General features: G+C 42.5%; 1 protein-coding gene across 2 annotated transcripts in view; it reads right to left on the reverse strand.

The window, feature by feature from the left end:
• Positions 1 to 258: 258 nt before the first annotated feature.
• GRIK3 (glutamate ionotropic receptor kainate type subunit 3) overlaps positions 259 to 22,094 on the reverse strand; it is a 524,589-nt gene continuing 502,753 nt past the window's right edge. The window contains exons 14-17 of one of the 2 annotated variants that reach the window (XR_014470426.1): positions 6,139 to 6,361; positions 4,878 to 5,128; positions 1,697 to 2,695; positions 259 to 1,104 (exon numbers count right to left, since the gene is read on the reverse strand). Coding sequence is in view for 1 of the 2 variants with exons in the window: in XM_083173547.1 (XP_083029673.1) it covers positions 2,501 to 2,695; positions 4,878 to 5,128; positions 6,139 to 6,361 (669 nt within the window). In the remaining variant the exon portion in view is untranslated. Of the gene's footprint in view, positions 2,696 to 4,877; positions 5,129 to 6,138; positions 6,362 to 22,094 lie in introns of both variants that reach the window. The other variant, XM_083173547.1, reaches the window with a different exon arrangement.

Raw genomic sequence — 22,094 nt, forward strand, 5'->3', positions numbered from 1 at the left:
GGACTACACCTGACAGATATACAAAAAGAAAGGTCAGCTGCCAATCGGAGTGTGATGGCGAACAAATACCTATAAGAGAAATGTGCAACATATAAAAGTATTAATTTCCCATAATACTGCATTTTGTTCTTTCATTTTTTTTCTTTTATTTCATTTTATTGTTTTGTGTTTTTTTATTGCAGAATTTACTGTACAGTATACTGTTTTTTAATGCTTAAGTGTACCTGTATGACCATTTTATAATACTTGGATGTATTGATATATTAAATTGTGGTATCCCATTTCCCAGCTCTGCTATACATTTTTTGTCTTTCTCTGGATATGGTAAATAAAACTTTTGCACATAGAAAAGGTAAGGTCCAGTAGCAGTAGTAGTAAAACAGGGATGAAATGTAATAGTCTTCATGATCCTGTTATTAGCAAATCTTTCCAATGTCTAAAAGGTAAACCAACCTGGTTTTATCCACTTTTGAATCCATTTTAAAACATCAGATTGGTTAGGATTTGGCCAATGACTGCCAGTCACAGGCGCTTATATTTTTCCCAAGGACTATGAGATGCATACAACTCAACATATAGAATATACAAATTTGTTCTTACACCAGCTCCTTTGAGCAATGTATGCCCAGTTTTTTTGCAAATCTGTATCAATATGAATACATATTGACTAAGCCCACCAATTGCTTTCTGTATATGTATGTCATTAAGTTAAAGGGATCTCTGTGGTGTATGAATTTGACTTGTCCAGCACCTTCTTTATTTTTTTATGGAGGGCGTAAACACAAGCTTTTTATATTTATATTTCATTACATTATGGGCACATTTGAAAATGGTGGTGCAATATAATGACATTTGACTGCTCTTAAAATAAATTTGGGATCACTGTGGGAAAGGAAAATGGCATTGTGGACACACACTTATGACAGCTGGGTCACCACAATTTTTTAGTACACAAATTTCAAAGTGTCACTATTCACAGAATACCATAGCTGACTTACGAAACTACTTTATCTTCAGTGTATGGATAAAACCAAAATTTAGACCTGTTTTTTTTTTTTTGTGGGTGTTATTATTAAGAGTTAAATATTACCCTAGTTAATCACACTATGGCCCTTATTCTGATCGGTGCGGCCAGAGCCGGTTATGCGGCCAGGACCGTGCGTGCGAAACCCCGCCTTCCATACGGATCGCCAACTCCGTCCGTATGAGGTAAGAAGCTGTCCGAACGGACCGCACGTGTATTTTACACGGAATACGCCTCCTCCATCTCACGGAACCTCCCCCATCATTCGATGGTCGCAGACCATCGAATGCAGGACCGAGTGCTCCACCAGCACCCGCAACCTCAGACCACACGGACATTTCTCCGTGCAAAAGCAGGGATCTAGGCGGCCAGCTGACATCCGGCGATGTCATATGTCCGCCCCCTACACGTGCGTCACGACTGCATTACCATACGTACGCCCAGCGTTTTCATGGGAACTCCCATGAAACGCGGGGCGTATGCATATGGTAATGAGCCCAAATAGCCCTTCACGCCCCTCTCCACCCCCTATTCGGAGTGTTCACATATCATGCGGGATTTGGCCGTACGCCCCGCTCGCACATGCGCAGAGACGCCTCTGCACATGCGCAGACACAAAACATCGGCGGCCCGAACGCACGCGGATATTTCCGCACCGATCAGAATAAGGGCCTATGAGTGTTATCAGTGTAAAACAGGCAAACTCCTATCTTTGGTTACTGAAATTGTTTCCTGGTTTGGCAACATGGTCCTGTGTGGTATTTTGAGAATTGTAGTAGCATTTAAGGACTCACTGAACTATAATAAAGACATATGATTAACATAAGTGTTTACATAATGGCATCAGTGTGTGACATGATTTTCCTTGCAAGTTGAAGGTTCGTGCTTAGAGTCTTGTTGAATTGTGCAAAGGAAAGGAGAACAGAGGATGATGTCATTCAGTTCCCTTTCCTCGGCTTAGGAGTATCTTCTACATCGGCATTAGTTCTGAAGCAGTAATCTTCATGATTCAGCCGCATTAAAGGACCCATTAGCTGTCTGATTCAGACATATCTTAAAGTCTGCGCCTCTTGCAAACTCCTCATAGGCACAGCATTGAGGTATGAGTTCCTATTGAGCAGTTTGGCAGACCACATGTATGTACCAAGTGTGCTGTGTGCAGGACATATCAGATCCTCCCACTCCAGAGCCAATGCTTTCAGCATGGACAAAGAAGGAAAGAGGGAGTCATTTTCATTTTTATTGCCATGCTCAAAAATACCACAAAGTCTTTGTGGCTACTCAATGACCACAGATGGTGATATTAACTTGGCGATCAATTGTCTTTGTAAGATTTGTTTGTAAACAAGATACTTCTGGCTGTAGACTGAAAGGATGTTCTGATGCCCTTGACATTGCTTGTCAAAATTGGTGAAGGGCATAGAACAGTTATTTGAGGACTGATATCTGGAGAATTGTGCATACATTCCATTTGTTCTAGGGGAACACCGGGTTTAGTCCAGTATTGCAGGTCATATTATCTTTTCCTGGCAGTCTTCTGTCATTAAAAGTGTGCATGTTAATTACTGCATCACTCTTGACCATAACAGGTGGCTGGGGCTTGTGTTTGACACGGCGTTGACAGGTAAGGGACAATCGAATCTCATCGGCCATTGTGCTGCAGAAAGAACGCTGAAGAAGGAATGCATAAAGAATAAGTGACATATAAGTAGATGTTTAATCTTGCATAGTCATACTGTAATTACTTCACTATGGTAACTGCTTTTTTCAGATTAAGGAAAAAAAAATACATGATAATTCTACCTCTAGGACACAGAGTATCTGTAAAGTGAATTATATCAATATTATTTCATAAATCAATCAATCAATCAATCAACAGTTTAAATTCTGGCTAATAGTAAAGTTTTCTCTTAGCTGAACCATGTAAAAAAAGATAACATCCTGTAGAATATCAGTATTTGCATGGCCTTAATATAACACATAGCCCAATACTTACAGTAGGTAGAATGTCACCGAAAATATAGAAAAGTAAATTTAATGAAGAGTGATTCATAGAAATCCCAGATGTATGGAAAGGCAGTGGTTTTAATGGCAAAACAAGGTTTTTGTTTGAAAATATAAATGACATCTTCAAATACAGAGAGCTTAATAAACTTAATTTTAATGTGTGGAAAAAATGTTGTATTTAAATTAAAATGAATACAATTAATTAATAATTTCATGCTGCAGGATTATCCTCATGATATTGAAGCAGAAAACTGGGAAACCTGTGTGACAATACTGATGATAGAAAAAAAACACTTGCCATTGGCCATAGACCACTGAAGGCCATAGACCATCAACCAATAGTTGATCACCATCCCTATCTCAGAAATTTATGAAGGAGCAGCATTGCTTGCAAGTCCCCCTATGCTGCAGCATAATAAACATGCTCCAATCCACTTGTGGCATACATGCCTACCCTACTGAAAGCTATGGGAAACTCTAGATTAAAGGGTAGTCCCTCGCATCCTCAGTATAGTGTCTAGCTCTCCTGCATCCGCTCTGCTTCCTACTGAAGTGGGCAGGAAGTGGAAAAAACACAGGGATTTCTGGCCTCATTTTGATGGGGTGGGGCTAAATTACACAATTTCAATCATGTAGCCACTTCATCACTGGCCCACAAACTGGCATTTTGCTACTATGAAGATGGGGCCTACTGAAGTAATTGTCTGGTCCTGACTCTTAAAGCTCCAAGCAGCATCTCATCTCTAAGCATCTTCTGCGGTACAGAGAAGTAGGCAAGTATGGGTTGCGGGCATTGGGGTAGAGATGGGAAGCATTAAAAAAAAGAATGCATATTGGCTATTTTTTTGCCAGCTTCTGTACATTTACTGCCCTCTAAAGTATGTTTACCAGCCATCATGAGCAATCTGAGGGTCACTCTGATGATTGTTGTTCGCAAAGAGGGATCCGATGCAGCTTCGGATCACAGAGCAGGAGATATATATTAACTTAAGAGGCTTCCTGTGGCATTAGCATATTATTGCACAGCCTCTGTATACAAAGACACAGCAGCTGTGCACTTCCAATCATTTCTGAATTGTGCCCTCAATTATTGATGTATTTGTGTATTTGTAGCTATTTGCAATGTTCTATGCTGCAGCAGATTATCTTCATGTTTTCTTGTGTATCAGATAGGCTGCAAAATATTCTTATGCATTTTTTCCCTTGTTGTTAGGGAAGTCTATAGAGAGGACAAACAAATTCAGTAGTTGAATTCTGCAGCTGTGTCTACATACACCTATCCTCTAATTGCTCCAAAATTGCCTTAGTTGGCCCACCAAAGACGTTGCAACAAAGCAGCACCATCCCGCCATACACTTTTTAAAAAAATATGATTTTCATTCAAACCACTAATGCAGCAAATGTATAATGCACGTGTCCTTTGGATACTGGCACTGACATTATTACATGCAGCTACAGTGTGCATGTTTAGATTGTGAATAAGTCCCTAAATTTATGAACAAGTACTAAAGTATGGGAATTGTTCCCGGTAGTGGAGCTTCTAAAGGATGCCAGATGCGTAGCATTGTTTGACATAAAATGGATGTGTTCTTTACATTTAAGGCTAGAGATTCATAACAGAAAACAAATGTAATAGAGTGTGTCAATTTCATGGCAAAATTAACCTGTTTTTCAGTGTAAATGGTTGCTGATTTTAAAAAAATGAGAAATATCTCCCAAAATCTTTCACTTTATGGTTCTCACACCCTATTACATTTTGGCCCTTGGATTGTACAGCCATTGGAAGTCCTATACACAATCTATCCAATTCCTGTATCTCGTCATGCCACTGTGGCAACCAGCTCACCTGCTCTCTTTCTGCCGTCTTCCTCAGTTTGTATATAAACTCTGCCACTGCAACTACTACAGACAGAATGAGACCAGCTGCCAAAACAATAAAGATGCCACCCATGTTCTGGATGCCGAGTGCACTGGCCTCTTTATTTTTTTCTTCTGGGCAACCTCCAGTTCTCCACCACCTCTCCTTCATCTTGTGGATTTCATCGGCCTCCTGTAACTGCAGTATGGCAATGCTGATTCTGTCCCTGTATGGAGATCCTAGGGGAAGACAATACTACTGTCATCTATTTTGCACTGAAGGTACAATGTATCTATGTACTGTATACATATCTTATTATTTTAGTTTGTTTCACTTATGGTTTGTGGACATACAGTAAAGTACACAATTCTGTACATGCAATATACTCATATTGGCATTCCATAATACGAGTAAGAGCTACCATGTTAACCCAATGTAAAATCACATTATCCAGAGAAAAGGTAAAGGCCTCTACACATGGCGATTTTGAGCTGAAAGCAGCCAATGAGCTTTCATGCATGCTCCCGCATCATCACCAGCCACCGCCACCGTTCATCTACTATGGAAATCCGTCCACCCCTGCAAAAATCGTTAGGACGGGTGAAAATCGCTCAGTGTGTTTGGACATCAGCAGTGACAGCCAGGAAGTAATTTATAAAGTTTAGCACACATTTATCGTAACACAGAGGTCTGAGATGTCTGGCTTTACATTATTACTCGAACCATTCAATTATAGCTTAATGGTTTTTTCTCTCCCTAGCAATGTACAGGTTGCCCGTTCCTCTCCTCACAGTCGCTATTACATTCTTTTAAACAAGCTGCACTAAGCAAACTGATAACGACAAAAACAATATATAAGTATCTATAATATCTATATTCAAGGAACTATTAGATAATTAAATATTTACTTTACATTATTAGAAAAGTAAGCGCCTGTTGCAGATAATGTGGAAAAATGGGATATAAATCATATAGTAATTCATTTTTTATCATTGTTTATCATTCATATTAGATATGTTCCCGCATTGTACACCGATAAGAAGCACTGCAGAGACTAGACCTATGTCCTTATCAACTCCTGGGAAAGGGCTTCCTGATATAGAGATATAAGATAATGTGAAATTACATTTCCTGCTGGATACATATTGTACTCACCTTAAATGATCTGCATCTATGATACATGACACTAGAAACATAATCATGCCAAAAATTGTGTAAGCAAGTGTTGCCACAAACCACTTGATCTTACCCATGGGTGTTCCAATTCCGTATCCTTTTGAGTCTATGATTCCACCAATCTGTGTAAGATTGCAGTTCCTCTGAGTTATATATTCAATAGCTGTTGATTCCATTAACAGAGCATAGTCAGATGAGAGAACTCGCTGGATGCCTTCCTCGTAACTCTTAACGAGCGACGATGGCTTGCTGCTCATGAACGCCCACATCTTCTCAAAGGTCGAGATGTGAGATTTCTACAGAGTAAACAAACAAGAGAAGAGTATTGGGATTCATGCTGTTTATCAGACGAGGACTCTTTGTTTCTCATTGTCAAATGGAAAAATAGAGTAAATTAGCACACGCTATTATAAAATTCTCTTTTTTCCTCTGGTGTGAATTCGCCGGGGCATTGAGAAGCGTACAAGGAAAACCGATGACAAATAATGATAGCACAGCTAGTCCAATGTGCTCATATTTAGCAGCCTTTAAATCTCAGATGCAAAATGTTTACTAGTTGTTTACAAATTAAATATTATGAAACTTTGCTTCTTTTTACAAATTAGCAAATCTCAAAACTTGTGTGTACGTTGGTAGCCTGCTCTGGAGCTAGACCTATGACCCAGAAGACAATGTGCATTCATTTTTTCTAGATCTTCTTCTTCGTGGTCTGTGTAAATGTGCATATACAAACATAGAAAATAATCTTTATCACAGTATGATTGCTATTAATAACAAAAATGAATGAGTAAGGAATGAAGAAAAAAATAAACCATCTAACCATCTTTACAGATTTTAGAGCTGAGCAACTGATTACCACTTTGCTTATTTTATGCAGTGCCATATCTAAGTGTGGGGGAGTGAGCACCACATAGAGTGCATAGCCTCTGTCAGGGCCACCGACAGGGGGGTGCCCTGGGTACAGCTGTCCTGGGCCTCGGCCTCTGGAGGGGCCCAGGCAGCTGCCCACAGTCCCCCGCTCCCAGCCTCCCCCACCCGGTGCCCAGGCACGCACAATACACCAACATTTCTAGTGGCAGCCCTGGGCTCTGTGGGAGCATAATGCTCTGTGAAGGAAGGGTGTCTTTTTGCACCTTTTCTAAAGGGTATGCTCCCTGAAGCATTGCCTTAACGTGTGTCACTTTTGTTTCATGATAAACTCTGGTGCAGTAGATTCTTGATAAAATAAGGAAACCTTTGACTGCTCTGTAGGCCCAAAATATAACTGAAATAAAACATACAGTAACACCCCCTGCTTCTCCTCATACATGTTGTATTTTACTTTATTCTTCAAGCCTATTTTTTCATTCTTCCCTTCAATGTTTTTTTTTCCTTTTTTCGTTCATTTTGCTACGGTCTCTCTTTCTACCATCATCTGCGCTATTACAGAAACTTAATTTGTCTGTGCAGCTATCCCAGCAGATAGGGGTATATTTACTTAGTGATGCGGTCATAAGAGACAGTGTCTAGGTCTACAGGCAGTACTGTTGGTTGACACATAAAAAAGCTCAACATACATTTGGTCAACATGGTCAAAAGGTCAACACAAGCAATAGGTTGACATAGAAAAGGTTGGCATGAGTTTTTCACTTTTTGTTTTTAAAAGGACTTGTTCGCATTTTACCATCCCAGTGGACATGGAGTGGGAATATAATAGTGGTGAATGCAGCGGTACACTTATACGGTGTCCATGATGACCTTCGTCAACAGACATGGTCATGTGTGTCGACTAATAGTAGTCGAGCTATTGACTGTCGACCTAGACTGTTGACCTAGCAACCCATACCATTTAATAAAGTACTGCTTTAAAGAAGTGCTGGTGTTGCCCATAGCAACCAACCACATTCTACTTATCATGTATCTAGTATCTTCTAGAAAATAATAGCTAAAATCTGACTGGTTTCTTTAGGCAACATCTCCAATTCTATAAACCAGAACTTTAGTTAATATAGCAAGATATTAGGTACTTGTGTATTTGCAGGGCGCCCGCTAAGCTATTTTCTTAGTGGCCTATTCTGCGTAGTGAAATCGCATTGCATCGCATGCCATATTTTCGTGCCGTGCGATGTGATGTGATGAGATGAGATGCGATCTCACTAGTTAATTTATTCACTGCACCCTGGCCGTGGATCGCATCGCATCACACGCAAAATCGCATGCGATCGTATGCGATTTTGCATGCGATGTGATTTAGCACAACACCCCCAGTATACACATCTATGTGATCCAATGGGATTTAGCACACCCCCACTATCCACGCCAGCCCGAATTGTGGCGAGTGCAGCGATCCCCACAAGCTCTTCATACCCCCACTCTCCAAGTCGGTATGGAGTTGATTTTATAAAGTGTGGCGAGGGGGGGGCAGCTTGTGCTGCCTGTGTCCCTGTGAGCCCCCCAACACATTCCAGCATAGGCAGGGAGGCTTCCATCTCCCAGCCTGCCGCTGTCCCCCAGCTCCCTGTGGGTTAAAAATCACCGTCATGCGCAGCGAAACCCTGCGGCGTTGAATAGGGTGACAAGGAGGCTTTGCAGCGAATGCTCCAGCCCTCCGGAACCCGGAGATTGTGCAGCGAATCATCGATAAAAAAAACATTGAATACCTTCCTTAGACTACAACTAATTGGAGAATTGTTAAATAATAAGAAACTTACTGTAATAGGATGTTTTTTGTTTTCTCTCTACTGATTTTAAGAGGCACAATATACTGGTCAGTGGTCAGTTTAACTTAAGTAAGACTCAAGACACTCTTAAGCTCCGTACACCTGGGCAATAAAATGACATGACATCCGATGCCCGAGGGCAATGCAGAATGCAGCATCACCCCTTTGCCGTTGGTCATCGCCCACTGGCATCGGCAAGTGTGTATGCACTTGCTGATGGCTGCACCCCGACAGGTCACCGTGTCTGGCAATATTGGCCTCTGCAGGTATCATTTACCCTTCCTCTTCAGCTCTTCAAACCAAAATCATACTAGTCTACTTTAAAAAAATATATATTAAATTTCAGGGAGATTGTGAAAGCAACCTCTAGGTAAAATCCTAATGCAGTCTGTAAGACAGCACTGGCTTTATAGTGACTGGCAGTGACTTCCTATTGGAAGTCCAACCTGCCAGTAACCTAAGGCAGTCCAATTGGGAGGTGTTATCTCCCTCTGGGCTGCCTCTTTGGCTTCTATGGGCTACAGCGGAAGCCAGTACCGAGACCAATACTGCAAAAACGCCGGTCCCAGCGCCTTTCATCCACATTGTTCAGGCACCAGGACCGCACTAGGATCTGGGTGCATCCAGCAGATGAGCGGTGCTAGTGTAGAAGGGTGGGTGCCGGCATCATGGCCGACAGCAGCCCCCCTCCTACAATCAGGTAGAAGCCGCTTACATCCAAATGTAAATGAACCCCAAAGAAGTTAAGATTGTTGCTGAAAAGACACTGCTAAAAGTATATTCTGTATAACCCTAATAAAACCGTGTAGGCTAATATGTTTATTATTAAAAATATCACTTGCAACCCCCCCCCCCCCCTTTCCCCCACACACCACCTTACAGTGTATAAATAGATGTATGCATATGGATGTATGTCTAGTACAGGGTACTGTATAACACTTGTAAAAATTATATTTAGAATAAAGAGTGTGACATCTATGGTCCTTCTAGGAGGGGGAATCCACCACAGAAGGTGGATATGATGGCTTTCAATTAAATGATTCAAACTCGCAGGGGAGGATAGGTGCCTCCTTGGGAGCAGGAGCCCAGTGGCAGATGACTCCTTTGCCTCCAAGAGCTACGCCTCTGCAGCAACATGAAAAGACTGAGCCAGCAGTGAAAAGGAGCTTGCTTGGCAGAAGCAAGGAAACCAAATTTCATGAAACAATATAATCAGCTGGTATTGCAATACATTGACAACCAGTTCCTATATAGGTTACATGACTGGCCAGGGAGTGGAATTATTTTCATATCTCCCTGGTCTGCACCAGAGTCGCTGACATGGGGGTGCCAGGGGTACAACTGTCCCGGGCCCCCAGCCTCTGGAGGGGCCCGGGCAGCTGCCCACAGTGGCATGGCACCCCCCTCCCCCGCGCACCTGCACAAATTCCCCCACCGGCGCCGGCGGCCAGGCTTGCACAATACACAGTGCAGCCTGCAGAGCGCCGAGCCTAGGATACAGAGGGGCTTGGCACTCTGCAGGCTGCACTGCGCAATGAGTGCTCCGAGCCCCGAGTCCCAGGAGAAGATGCTGCTGTGCTGCCGACACCACCGCTGGTAAGTAATTGGGGTGGGGGAGGCGGGGTGCCGAAGCGCGAGGGGAGGGGTGCCGGCACGCGCGTGCGGGGGGGGGGTCCGTCCAGGGCCCCAACTTTACTAGTGGCGGCCCTAGTCTCCACTGATCTTGGAGGCCAGGATACAGTACATCTCCCAGGAACAACTGTCATTATCCCTTTGATCTATGTATGTATGTATGTATATATATATATATATATATATATATTTTAAACTGTTTAACACTGTGTTAAGATAGGGTGATGAGATCAAACAAATAAAGGCCCCCATACACGCTGCGACAGCAGTGTGCAATCCGATGCGCGCTCCTGCGGGCATCGCAGAGTACAAAAAGTATAGGCAATGCAGTGCGATATGCGCTCCTGGGGGCATCGCATCACACAGTATATACTTTTTGTACTGCCCACAGATCACATTGCACGCAAATCGCATGCAAAACGTATGCACTGCGATGTAATCCAGCCAATAACGCATCGCATTGCACGCTGCTTTCGCAGTGTGTGTGGGGCCTTAAGTACTGCACATACTTTTTGCACTGCCCGCGGATAGCATTGCATGCGAATCGCATGCATTGCGATGTGATCCAGCCGATAACGCATCAAATTACTCGCTGCTATCACAGCGTGTATGGGGACTTTAACTCACAATGTCCTTTAAATGCTGAAATATTATATAATTGTGTGATGCTCTCTTACTAAGATTGGAGTTCTATTGAAGATGGGATGTTGCTATGAGCATTCCATTATCTTCTAGAAGGTGCTAAATAAACAAGTTTATTTATTATTTATTTATTAACAGTTTCTTATATAGCACACACATATTCTGGAGCGCTTTACAGAGTATAGTTGAACTTTCACATCAGTCCCTGCCCCAGTGGAGCTTACAATCTATATTCCCTACCACATGTACACACACTTTCTAGGGTTAATTTTGTTGGGAGCCAATTAGCCTACCAGTATATTTTTGGATTGTGGGAGGAAACCGGAGTACCCGGAGGATACCCACGCAAGTGCGGGGAGAATGTACAAACTCCGCACAGTTAGATCCTTGGTGGGAATCGACCCCATGACCTCAGTGCTGTGAGGCAGTAATGCTACCCATTACACCATCCGTACTGCCCCAAATTATAATTGGTTGCTATGGGCAACATACCATCTTCAATAGAACTCCCATATTAGTATATAAACCTCTTAGGCTTCAATGACAAACACTTTTGCTTAAAGTTCTGTTCATTGTGGGGACATTGGCCAAACCAGCAGACTTCTGAGTAACCCTATGGTTGCTCAGAATATCCAATGGTATTTGGCTACCGTCAATAGGAAATGTATGTTCTAAAACAGTCCCTGATACCGGCATGCCTCTGCTCATTCCACCCCTATCAGTTCCCAGGATCTCCACACAGTACTGATCCCCATCTGCTGGGATTTTGGATTCATGTGCATTAGTAAATCATCGGGAATTTGACTCTGATGTTTACTTGAGCCCACCTCTGAATCAGGCCTAAAGTTCCTATCAGAAACCATTTACAGCAGCATTCTTCAGCATTTACATTTCTGTATCTTGAAATTGGTTGATCGGATTCCCTTGGAAATTTCGAAAACAAATTAAGGCTGTCAAAACCTCTCAGCATGCCAAATCAGTTTTACCATTACAACTGAATTAGCATGAAAATAGGAGCTTATAAGGCAAAGCATGATGGAAGTTGTCATAGGGCTTAAATAAATGATATATATATATATATATATATATATATATATATATATTTTTTTTTACAAAACTCTTACACTAGTCCAGATCATTAAATAATAATAATAATTTACTCATATCTTGTCTTGTGTATGTGTCTATTTGCACTGCAGGGGGGGGGGGGGGGCAGATATAACACGTGCAGATACAATTTATCTTCAGATCTGGTTAGAACACAAATCTGGTCATTTCTGAATAACAGTTTGTCAGTTTTCTAGCATTTACAAGCAAATGGTCAACTGTCATTTGCTCTCATCCATAACCATGTTTTTGTTCCAACCAGCCAGATCTGATGATAAATCTGTAGGTGTATGGCCACCTTAATTCTCTCTGCACGTGCTATATCTGCCCCCCTGCAGTGCACATGGTTTGGTCCATCTGAGAAGGAATTTGCCTCTAAGAGAGAACCAGAATAAGGCCCTGTGTTCTTTATGCTATACTGAATGTGAGTGCATACTGTATATACAATGTCTTTGTATATATGATTTTCCTTGAAAGGAATATTGTATCCTCCACAGTGGTAGCTTTTACTGTGGAGTGCAGGATACCCCACCTTGGTAAAATACACCAACTCCCTTATCGAGCCAGCTGCAGTCTGTGACTGCACTGACTTCAGTGTGACTGCCAGTGGCTTCCTATTGGAGGTCCTACAGCATGTGTCACAGGCAATGGACAATACAGGTAGTCCCATTGGAAGGTGTTTCCTCACTCCTGGACTGCCAGTCCAGGGTGTCATAAGCAGAGATCTGGCTTTCTGTATCATGCAGCCCAATCTGGCATAGAAGCATGGGGTATGTTCAGTCACACATGGCACAGTGCATGCGTTGATCGAGGCACCTGCTGGATCTATTGGATCAAATTTGATATGGTAGTAATACCAATGACAGTGCTCCTGGACACAATGTTGATGTTGTACAGTGTAGAGCAGTTTTTTTTTTGCCATTGAGCATGTATTTAAATCACAATGCACATGTGCTGTGATGTTCTTGTAGCGGCTGTCTCAGGGCGAGATGTACTAAGCCTTGGAAAGTGATAAAATGGAGAACGATAAACCACCAACCAATCATCTCTTACCTTTCATTTTTCAAACCTAGTCTGTGACATGGCAGTTGCGAGCTGACTGGCTGGTGGTTTATCACTCTCCATTTTATCACTTTTCAAGCTTAGTACATCTGGCCCTCAGTGAGGATTTCCTCTCAAAGTGAGTAACAGGCAGGGGTCATTTGCAATCCTGTACACAGATACAATAACTGGCAAATGTTTACAAGTTGTTAGGTGCATAGCACAGGGAGGTTGACTCCAAACCATAGCAGTCAATTTGAAAAAGTATCAATCTCTCACTGTGAGATTCCAATACCACAGTGACAGGCTTTTGCATATGCACACACATTAATTTATTATTATTATTATAATTATTATTTATTTACTTACATTTTTTTTTATATAGCGCAGCAGATTCCATTGCGCTTACAAATGTTGACAACACTGAAAGAACAAACTGGGTAAAACAGACAGACATGGAGGTAGGAGGGCCCTGCTGCAAGCTTACAATCTATAGGGAAATAGGAGGGTAACACAAGGACAGGCACCAGTAATAGCATAGCAGTCCCACCACCTTGCAGGTCCAGAAGGGAAGCTATATAATACATGAGTGCCTCTGAGGGTTATGTGGGTGGTAACTAAATTTGATAGGCTTGCCTGAAGAGGTGAGTTTGCAGGGAACGCTTGAAAGTTTGGAGGCTAGTAGAGAGTCTTATTGAGCACGGAAGGGCATGCCATAGGGTGGGTGCAGCACAAGTAAACAACATGCACCTGCAGTCTAATCAGCATGACCCTTAAATCTAGTGACTCAAAAGTGATGCTAATGGGGCTGATTGATGCACAATGACACTCAGTTAACAGACAGATTATAATGTTTAACCAGTTAACATGTCAACTACAATGAGCTCCTGTAATGTTGACAGGATAGACAATAGCTCAAGGTCTGCCTTGAAATCAAATGTATCATTATAATAGCTTAGAAATATGTCATGATAAAATAGGCCCTTTAGTCTTTTCACAATTGTCTTGCAATGCAGAATAATACAGTATTAGCATATACATTTAATGGACTATATTTAGCTAGCAGCATATACAGTGTATTTATATGTTAATACAGTTTGAGTACAGATATTTTAATGGATAAACACAAATTTTGTTGAAGAAACTGACAAAGATTGTGCAGAGAATAGAGACAAAAGGGGTATTCAATTAAGTGTAATTTTTTGAGAAGTCGAAGAAACGCCACTCTTCGCAGTTTTTAGATTGAATTTATAATTCACAGCTTTTAGATCAATTTTTAGATTCAACCTATTCACTCAAAGTGTTGACTAGTGAAAAAAATTGACACAGTCAATTCGGCAAATAACTCACACAGTCAATTTGGCAAATAACTCACACAGTCAATTTGGAAAATAACTCATGAATTGCAGCTCAGTTCCCCCCGTTTTTTTAGTAATTTTTGCCAATATGGTTCACTTTAAAAAAAGTAAAACTGTGTCTATGAAAAATTACTTAATACAAGCAATTAAATAGGTGCAATTAAATACTAAAGTTGTGTTTTTGGAGGGCGCTAGGTGAAAAAAAGGGAATTTTTTAATGTCCCCCAAAGAGTGTAAATGTTAAGTAAAATATTTATTATATAGATACACTGTACAGTATAATCAATATTACACAATGGCCCTTATTCTGAATGGTTTGCTACTTTGCAAATCCGCAATGGTGACTGATCTTGAATATCTGCACATGCGCATAAGCTAACATGCACATATGCAGGTCTTCACTGTGGGTGCCCTCGGATACTATTATAGTAATGCAGCAGAGGTGTGCACAGTGGCAAAACTATTACAACAGCGACCCCCCGCCATTACTTCCGGCGGTGCCCCCCCCCCCCCCGGTTAAATTAAGCCCCTCCCCTGGTGCTGCTTGTCTTTGCCGCCGCCGCCCCCAGATGTGTGGCCGAGACCCGCCAGATCTACTAGTCTGCAGTCCCGGCTCTCCTCCTGGCTGCCTCCTGCAGTGCTAATGAAAAAATATCTTTATTATAATAGGTTTTTTTTCCCTGAGCACTGCAGGAGCTAGGTAAGAGGAGAGCTGGGACCGCAGACTAGTAGATGTGCAGATCCCGGCCACACACCCGGCGGCGGCAATGGCAATGGCAAGCAGCACTAGCACCAGCGGGGTAAGGCAGCAGTGCAGTTAGCCCCACAGACCCCCGGCGCCCACACCTACTCAGCGCCTCCCCACATCCGCCGGGTCTGCGGGGCTATTGTTATGCCACTGGGTGTGTAGGAGGTGGGTAGGGGGCATTCACTGCATTTCCTGGACCTACCCAAGAAGTGGGGTGCTCCCAGGAAAACACTGGGCATTCCCATGCCAGTGGCTACCAAACCTCTGTGGGCGGGCAGCTGATGTCACCAGATGTCAGCTGTCTGCCCTGTTTACAGAGCAGTTGCCACTAATCTAGACATTGACTTAGATTAGCGAGCACTTCAGAAATTATTCAATGGTCGGCGACCATCAAAACATTTTAGGCACCTATGCAAAGCTGCAAATGGATGTTTATGCAAAACATCCATTCACATCGCAGCGGGGAAAATTGGCAAATAGCAGGGGGCGAGCGTTCGGATGCATGGTGGGCGGCGCTATAAGGCTCGCAAAGCAGAAAATGAATGCTGCTTTTCGAGCCATCAGAATGAGGGCCAACAACCTGATGTTAAGAATTACACTTATTTAACTATACCCTATACCAAACATTTGAGATAACAAATACATTTATGGTCTTAAGGAGTTAATTCTTTTTCAGCATGTTCAGTTTAATAAAACCTGAAAGATATTTTAATGCAGAATAAGAGTGTGCATGCCAGATTTTTCTCTTAATGTGATGCATGGCTGTTCTGGTTATCCATGGCTGTGAATTTTAATTTTCTTTGTATTGAAAAACTCTCTGAGGGCACTGGGTCAATAGGTTTATAGACTGCATTTGATCTCTCACTACGTTTCTCAGCATAGAGTAGTAATTACCTCAGTGTTTGAGGGAAAGATACAGACACACACTGTACAGCATACACGCTCTCTCTCTCTCTCTCTCTCACAGACACACACACACATTGACAAGAAGAGGACAGTATTATGACACCCCAATAAAGGAATGTGTCATTGCTGCCCACTGGGGAAATCTCTAATCCTTCTGTTGCATACAAGGATGCACATCGGTCAAACCATCGATCATCTGAGCAACCCTATGTTATGGAAGTGTGCCACCAGATCCATTGTCAATGAAAATGCAGACACTCACCCAAAATGGTCATGACATGGCTGTGTCTGACTCCCACCACTTTACCTCACACAAACCATCACTGTCAATCCAAATCCTTAATGCGACTGCCATCATTAATCAAACTTTGCGCCTTATTTGGGTACGGATTAGTCTTCATTCTAGCACCCGCCATATTTGAAAACCTATGCAGTTCCTCTTCCTTGCCTGGGGTGTCGTTGTCTGCTGTAGTGCTTCTAGCACAGTGTGATCTGTATATCAGCCATGATATGCAAACCAGACCTGTGCTAGAAACACCACAGCAGACAGCGACACCCCAGGCAGGGAAGAGGAACTGCGTAGGTTTTCAAATATGGCGGGTGCTAGAATGAACACTATGGATGGAGGTGGGCTATGTGCCTTAATGTACTAATTGTGTATATGCGCAAATAGGTCCTGCAACACATGATACAGTCTGGCTTCAGACAGTCTGATGCCATTTGTGGGTAGGGAAGTGGCAGCGGCATCCTCAATGTATCCAAACAGAGAAATAAAGTCTGATGACCTGTTTTCCCACAGTGCGATCGTTCTTCCTTTTTTTATCTTTTGAAATAGTGTTTGTGCGCTTAGGGTCTGCTGCTTTTCCCCCTCCCTCCATTGCCTCAAAACAAACTTCATCTTATGAGTGTGCCTTGCTACAGCATAGAGTGCAAAGTGCCTTTAGTTATTGGAACCCTTGGTAGAGACAGAACTACCATTGGTCTAGCAGATGCATTGCACTGGGGCCTCTGAGGACAAAGGTGCCCAATGCTGCCCAGACTAGCAGATTGTAGCCCTGTCACCAACTGGTGTGGATCATAAATTGTTCTTTTTTTCCTGGGCCCACCATGGAGTATATGGGCTCATTCTCTAAAGAGTAGCTGGCAAGAGGCATTTGTTTATGCATAACCTACTGCACAATTAACATACAAAGATGCAACAGCTCTGTGATCTGTGCCCATCTCTGAATCAGGACCACAATAATATATACAGGTAAGTACGGTGGTGAGAACACAATAATAGACACAGGTGAAGATGAGGAGGGGGATTAAGAGCACAATAATTTACACAGCTGGATAGGCGAGAACACAAAAGTGAATGTAAATTAGGAGGACGGGGGAGCAAAGGACACAATAATGGATACAGATGAGGAGAAAGAGGGGGTTTGTATATATGGGAAGCCGGCAGAAGAACCTATGGGGAGTAGGAAGAAGTACATATGGGAAAGGAACATAGGTAAAAATGGTTAAGAGGGCAAGGCATGTATGAAACCAATAGAAAGAGATGTACAAGGTGGAATGACTCTGAGACAAAACTGAATCCAAGCCACAGGCCTCATATGCACCACCCACTTAATCCAGCTCGCTGGCACTGATTATCTCAGCTGCTATATCGTATAGAGGCTGCCTGTATTTAAATCTTAAGCAGGGGTTAAAGTGAGGGGGAACGGGGTGGAATTCTCAAAGAAAAGCATTCTAGTTTGCAGGGGGATGCCGAAAACCCTACCACTGGCCTGCCTCTGCCTAATGGGGGGGGGGGGGGTTAATTAGGTGGCATGGAGAAATGAGTTCCCCCACCTCTGCATGACCACTTTATGCCCTAATATTAAGCATTATACAGGAGCAATTATTATTGCTTCTCTAAGGATCGCAGGACCCTTTGCAAGTCGGTCCGTTGGTGACTTTGCCTATAGATGTCCCTCTTGGCACTGACCCTGACAGTTGCATCGCTGTTTCTCAGTCTGGCAACTACATACTGTATATTTTAAAAGAAAATAATGAATTATAGGAGTATACAGTAGCTAACAAAAATGAAGCAGATGTATGCTTAAAAGGTACTTAACTTGCTATTTATAAAAGAAAAAAAAAGAAAGAAAGAAAACTTCTGTGAGGGATTGTTGCTTTAGATGCAGTTTTGCAACATCTGTTGAACAGGTCTCTGCTGCCACCACCTGTACATGTTAAAGCCTATGAGAGCAAAATGCAACAAAGATACTAAAAACTAATCTTCTACATACAACATCCAGTTACTGGTGTTGGTTCTTTCAATGCAAGGTTTGTCAATCAATGTGCAAGACCAATCTGTTTTTAATAGAGACAGGACAGATAAATTAGTTTAGTCCTGTTTCTATTAAGTGGTTTCCCGCTTCCCTCCTGTTCTCACAGCACCCTTCTTGCATTTCAACTACAGCTCTCTTATGCCTCTTTCCCACTGCAGGTCTAAAATGGTAAATTGCAGATTTTTCAGCGCAATTTACAGTTTAAGGCTGCAGTGGGAAAGCGCCAGAGTTGAAATACCGGTTAAAGTTAACCGGTATTTCAACCCGTTTCAAAAGCAGAGTTCTACACGGTAAAATACCGTTTTTGAGGCAGTGGGAATGCCTCTTAAACGGTATTTAACATCCCAAACTACTTCCCCCTCCCCTGGTACCTGTCCTGGAGGATGGGGAAGTAGTGTGGGAGGAGGAAGCAGAGGAAGGTCCATTAGGAGATTGTCATTTCTGTCATTTCTGTCATTACGGTTCCCTGCCGCAAATGGGAAATAGCGGAGCCGCTCATTAAATATGCGAATATATAATGAGCCGTTAATTAAATATGCACGTATTAAATGAGCGTCTCCGCTATTTCCCATTCATGGCAGGGACCTTCCTCCTCCTGAGCATGGACCTGCCTGGATCCCCAGTGCCCCCAGTGCCCCTGCTGTCTGCATCAGTGGGGGACCTGCCGACTCACTGCCTACTGCACTGCTCCGGAGCAAGGTACCAGGACAGGGGGGGAGGGGGGTACGGGGGGGAGCAAGGTACCAGGGCAGGGTGGAGGGGGGTACGAGGGAGCAAGGTACCAGGGCAGTGGGGGAGGGGGGTACGGGGGAGCAAGGTACCAGGGCAGGGGGGGAGGGGGGTACAGGAGAGCAAGGTACCAGGGCAGGGGGGAGAGGGGTACAAGGGAGGGAGGAAGCGAGGGTACCAGCTGGCAGGTAAGGGGGGAGGGGGGGGCAGGACAGGTACAAGGGGACACAAGGGGATTAAAAACGTTTTACCTGCAATGGGAATGGTACTTAAACGGTATTTAAAATGGTAATCTGCTGCAGTGGGAATGCTAATACCGTTTAAAAATACCAGTACTTAAAACGGGTCTGCAGTGGGAAAGCAGCATCACTCACCTGCAATCTACACCTGCATCTACTCTCAATCACTTCCCTATATCTCAGCTGTATTACGATTTGTGCTGTTAATTGTGCTCTGTTTTGATCTTCTGTCATTGTTATGTCTAGTTCTGTTTAACCTGTACTTGTACTGTTCTAATGTGTTCTATATGTACAGTACGGCGCTGCTTACCACTTGTGGCGCCTTATAAATACAAATATAATAATAATAATAATAATAATGGCAAATTGTGATTATTTGTGTGAGGAATTTAGGGGAAAATTTTCAAAAATATAAGAGGTTAATAATATCAGATTATGTCTATCATTTGTCTTGCATTCTAGAAAATGATTGACAGAATCGTATTGGTTGCTATGGGCAACATCTCTTATTTTCAATTTTAGAAGCTTTAGTGAATATACCCTGAAGAACCTTCGGTCACTTTATACCAGATAATACCTGTATTTTAGCAAAACAAGAAATGAAAATGTTTACCAACACTTCTATCATTTTTTTTTATTTTATACTGTATCCTTTTTCCTAATGAAAAATGCAACCTTTAAAATACAGTATTTCCTGTTAACAAACATTTATCCACCATTCCGAAAAATACATGATTGTTAATAGTAATGAATTTCGAATGCTTCCTTCTACCAGACAAATTAAATAAAAATAAATTAAATGTTAAACTTTTCAGAGGCTGTTAAGCAAAAGGAGATACATGCTATGTGCTGCTTTTAGGTCATGTCCAAAATATTGCCATTTTTGGGAGAGTTAACTATCTTTGTTAAACAGGTTTTGTTTCTTTGACTTGTAATTCTAGCAGGTTGTTAGGGATCACCAGGGTGTTATACATAGAGAAAATAGAGCAAACCATATTTTTTACCAATAACAAGATTTGGGGATTCTTACTTATTAGTGCAGGCTTCTCTCTGGGCACCAAGTCTGCAGTCAATCGTAGCAGACTTGGTGCCCATAAACCAAGAGGTTTTAGGGTTCTTTCCATTATTACTTATTTTATAAGATATCACTGATATCTCCTGTCTACCTTTTAGCTTCGATCTGGCCTGCTATATTCATACACTAATATAGGGAACTTAAATCATAAAGCTCCAGAAAAATACTCCATTTTTGGAGCATGACCATGTAAACATTTCCAGATGGCATTTGTTTCTGAACCCCTACTGCTTTTAACTATTGGAACTGACCTGGCACTAAGAGGGATCCATTTTTCTCTCTGGCACTGCATGGTTCCTTCTGCCAGAACTTGCACGTGTGTTGACAAAAGTCAGACTTAGTAGGGCTAAGTTTCACCTATGCTAAAGCAGTGGTGAAGTATTCACGAGGACATCTGATCTTTGGATAAGCTGTTTCCACACGAAAGCTATGTTTCCCTCAATAATAAGCATAATGAACACTGTAGGCCCCTTAGTGGCAAAACGAAAATTAGGCATCTGCATGAGGCAAGAGTACAGCCCCATACACACTAGCCAATGAGATTAATGAATTATATACTTAACGATATCGTTAAAGCTCCTGGTCAACGATATTGCACATACTCACTGAACGATTTAGTTATTGATATTGTTCATTGATGTCACTAGTCCCTGCAGCTGGCATGCATCCTTGGCGATATAGCCAACACTGTGCTTTCATCACAGATGAGGGGCAATATTAAGTCCACACACTACACAATAAGAACAATATATTGTTAACAATAAATATTTTGTTAACAATGTATCATTTAGTGCAGGGGTGGTCAAACCAACCCTCGAGATCTACCAACAGGTCACGTTTTCCAGACCAACTAGCTGGTGCACAGGTGCAGGGACAGTTACGAACTGTCACATTTTCAAAAATGCTGCATTCATTCCTAAACAATGCATTCTATAGATCCACAGGTGGTCTGGCAAACATGATCTGTTGGGAGATCTCAAGGACTGGTTTGGCCACCGCTGGTCTAGAGTGTATGGGGTTTAAATCACACATGAGATTCAATGACCTGCAGATGGAGTGCCTGTCAGCCAGCCTGCAGGATTGCCATATGACCTGAGCTGGCACAGGCTGGTGGACAAGAGCTCCATCGGACGGAGATGCACGAGCGTCTCACATGCTCTTGCATCCCTTTCAGCAAGGTGATGGGGAGCGGCTTCCCTGCCTGTCTCTGCTTCAAGGAGAAGGGTAGGGAGTAGGGGCAGGAAGTGGGGGCTGCGTGGGAGCTGCGGGGAGCCAGCATAGGGATTCTTGAGAAAGGGGTGCGATTGGTGTTCTATCGCCAGGAGCAGAGCCATTGAGAGCTGCCCATCTGTACTGTGCATTTTCGTTAAAAAATTTGAAATCAAATTATTATGTGTTTCAGCTAAACATATCCTATTGACATATCATACAGCAAATACCAGTTAATAAGAATGAGGTAAAATGTTTCCCTATACATTTAATGATATTGGTCTGAACTTATGCATCTTGTGGCCTCTTTTCCACCTTATGGTGCT

This window comes from Crinia signifera, chromosome 2 (assembly GCF_055691185.1).
Source record: "Crinia signifera chromosome 2, ASM5569118v1, whole genome shotgun sequence".
Taxonomy (NCBI): Eukaryota; Metazoa; Chordata; class Amphibia; order Anura; family Myobatrachidae; genus Crinia; species Crinia signifera.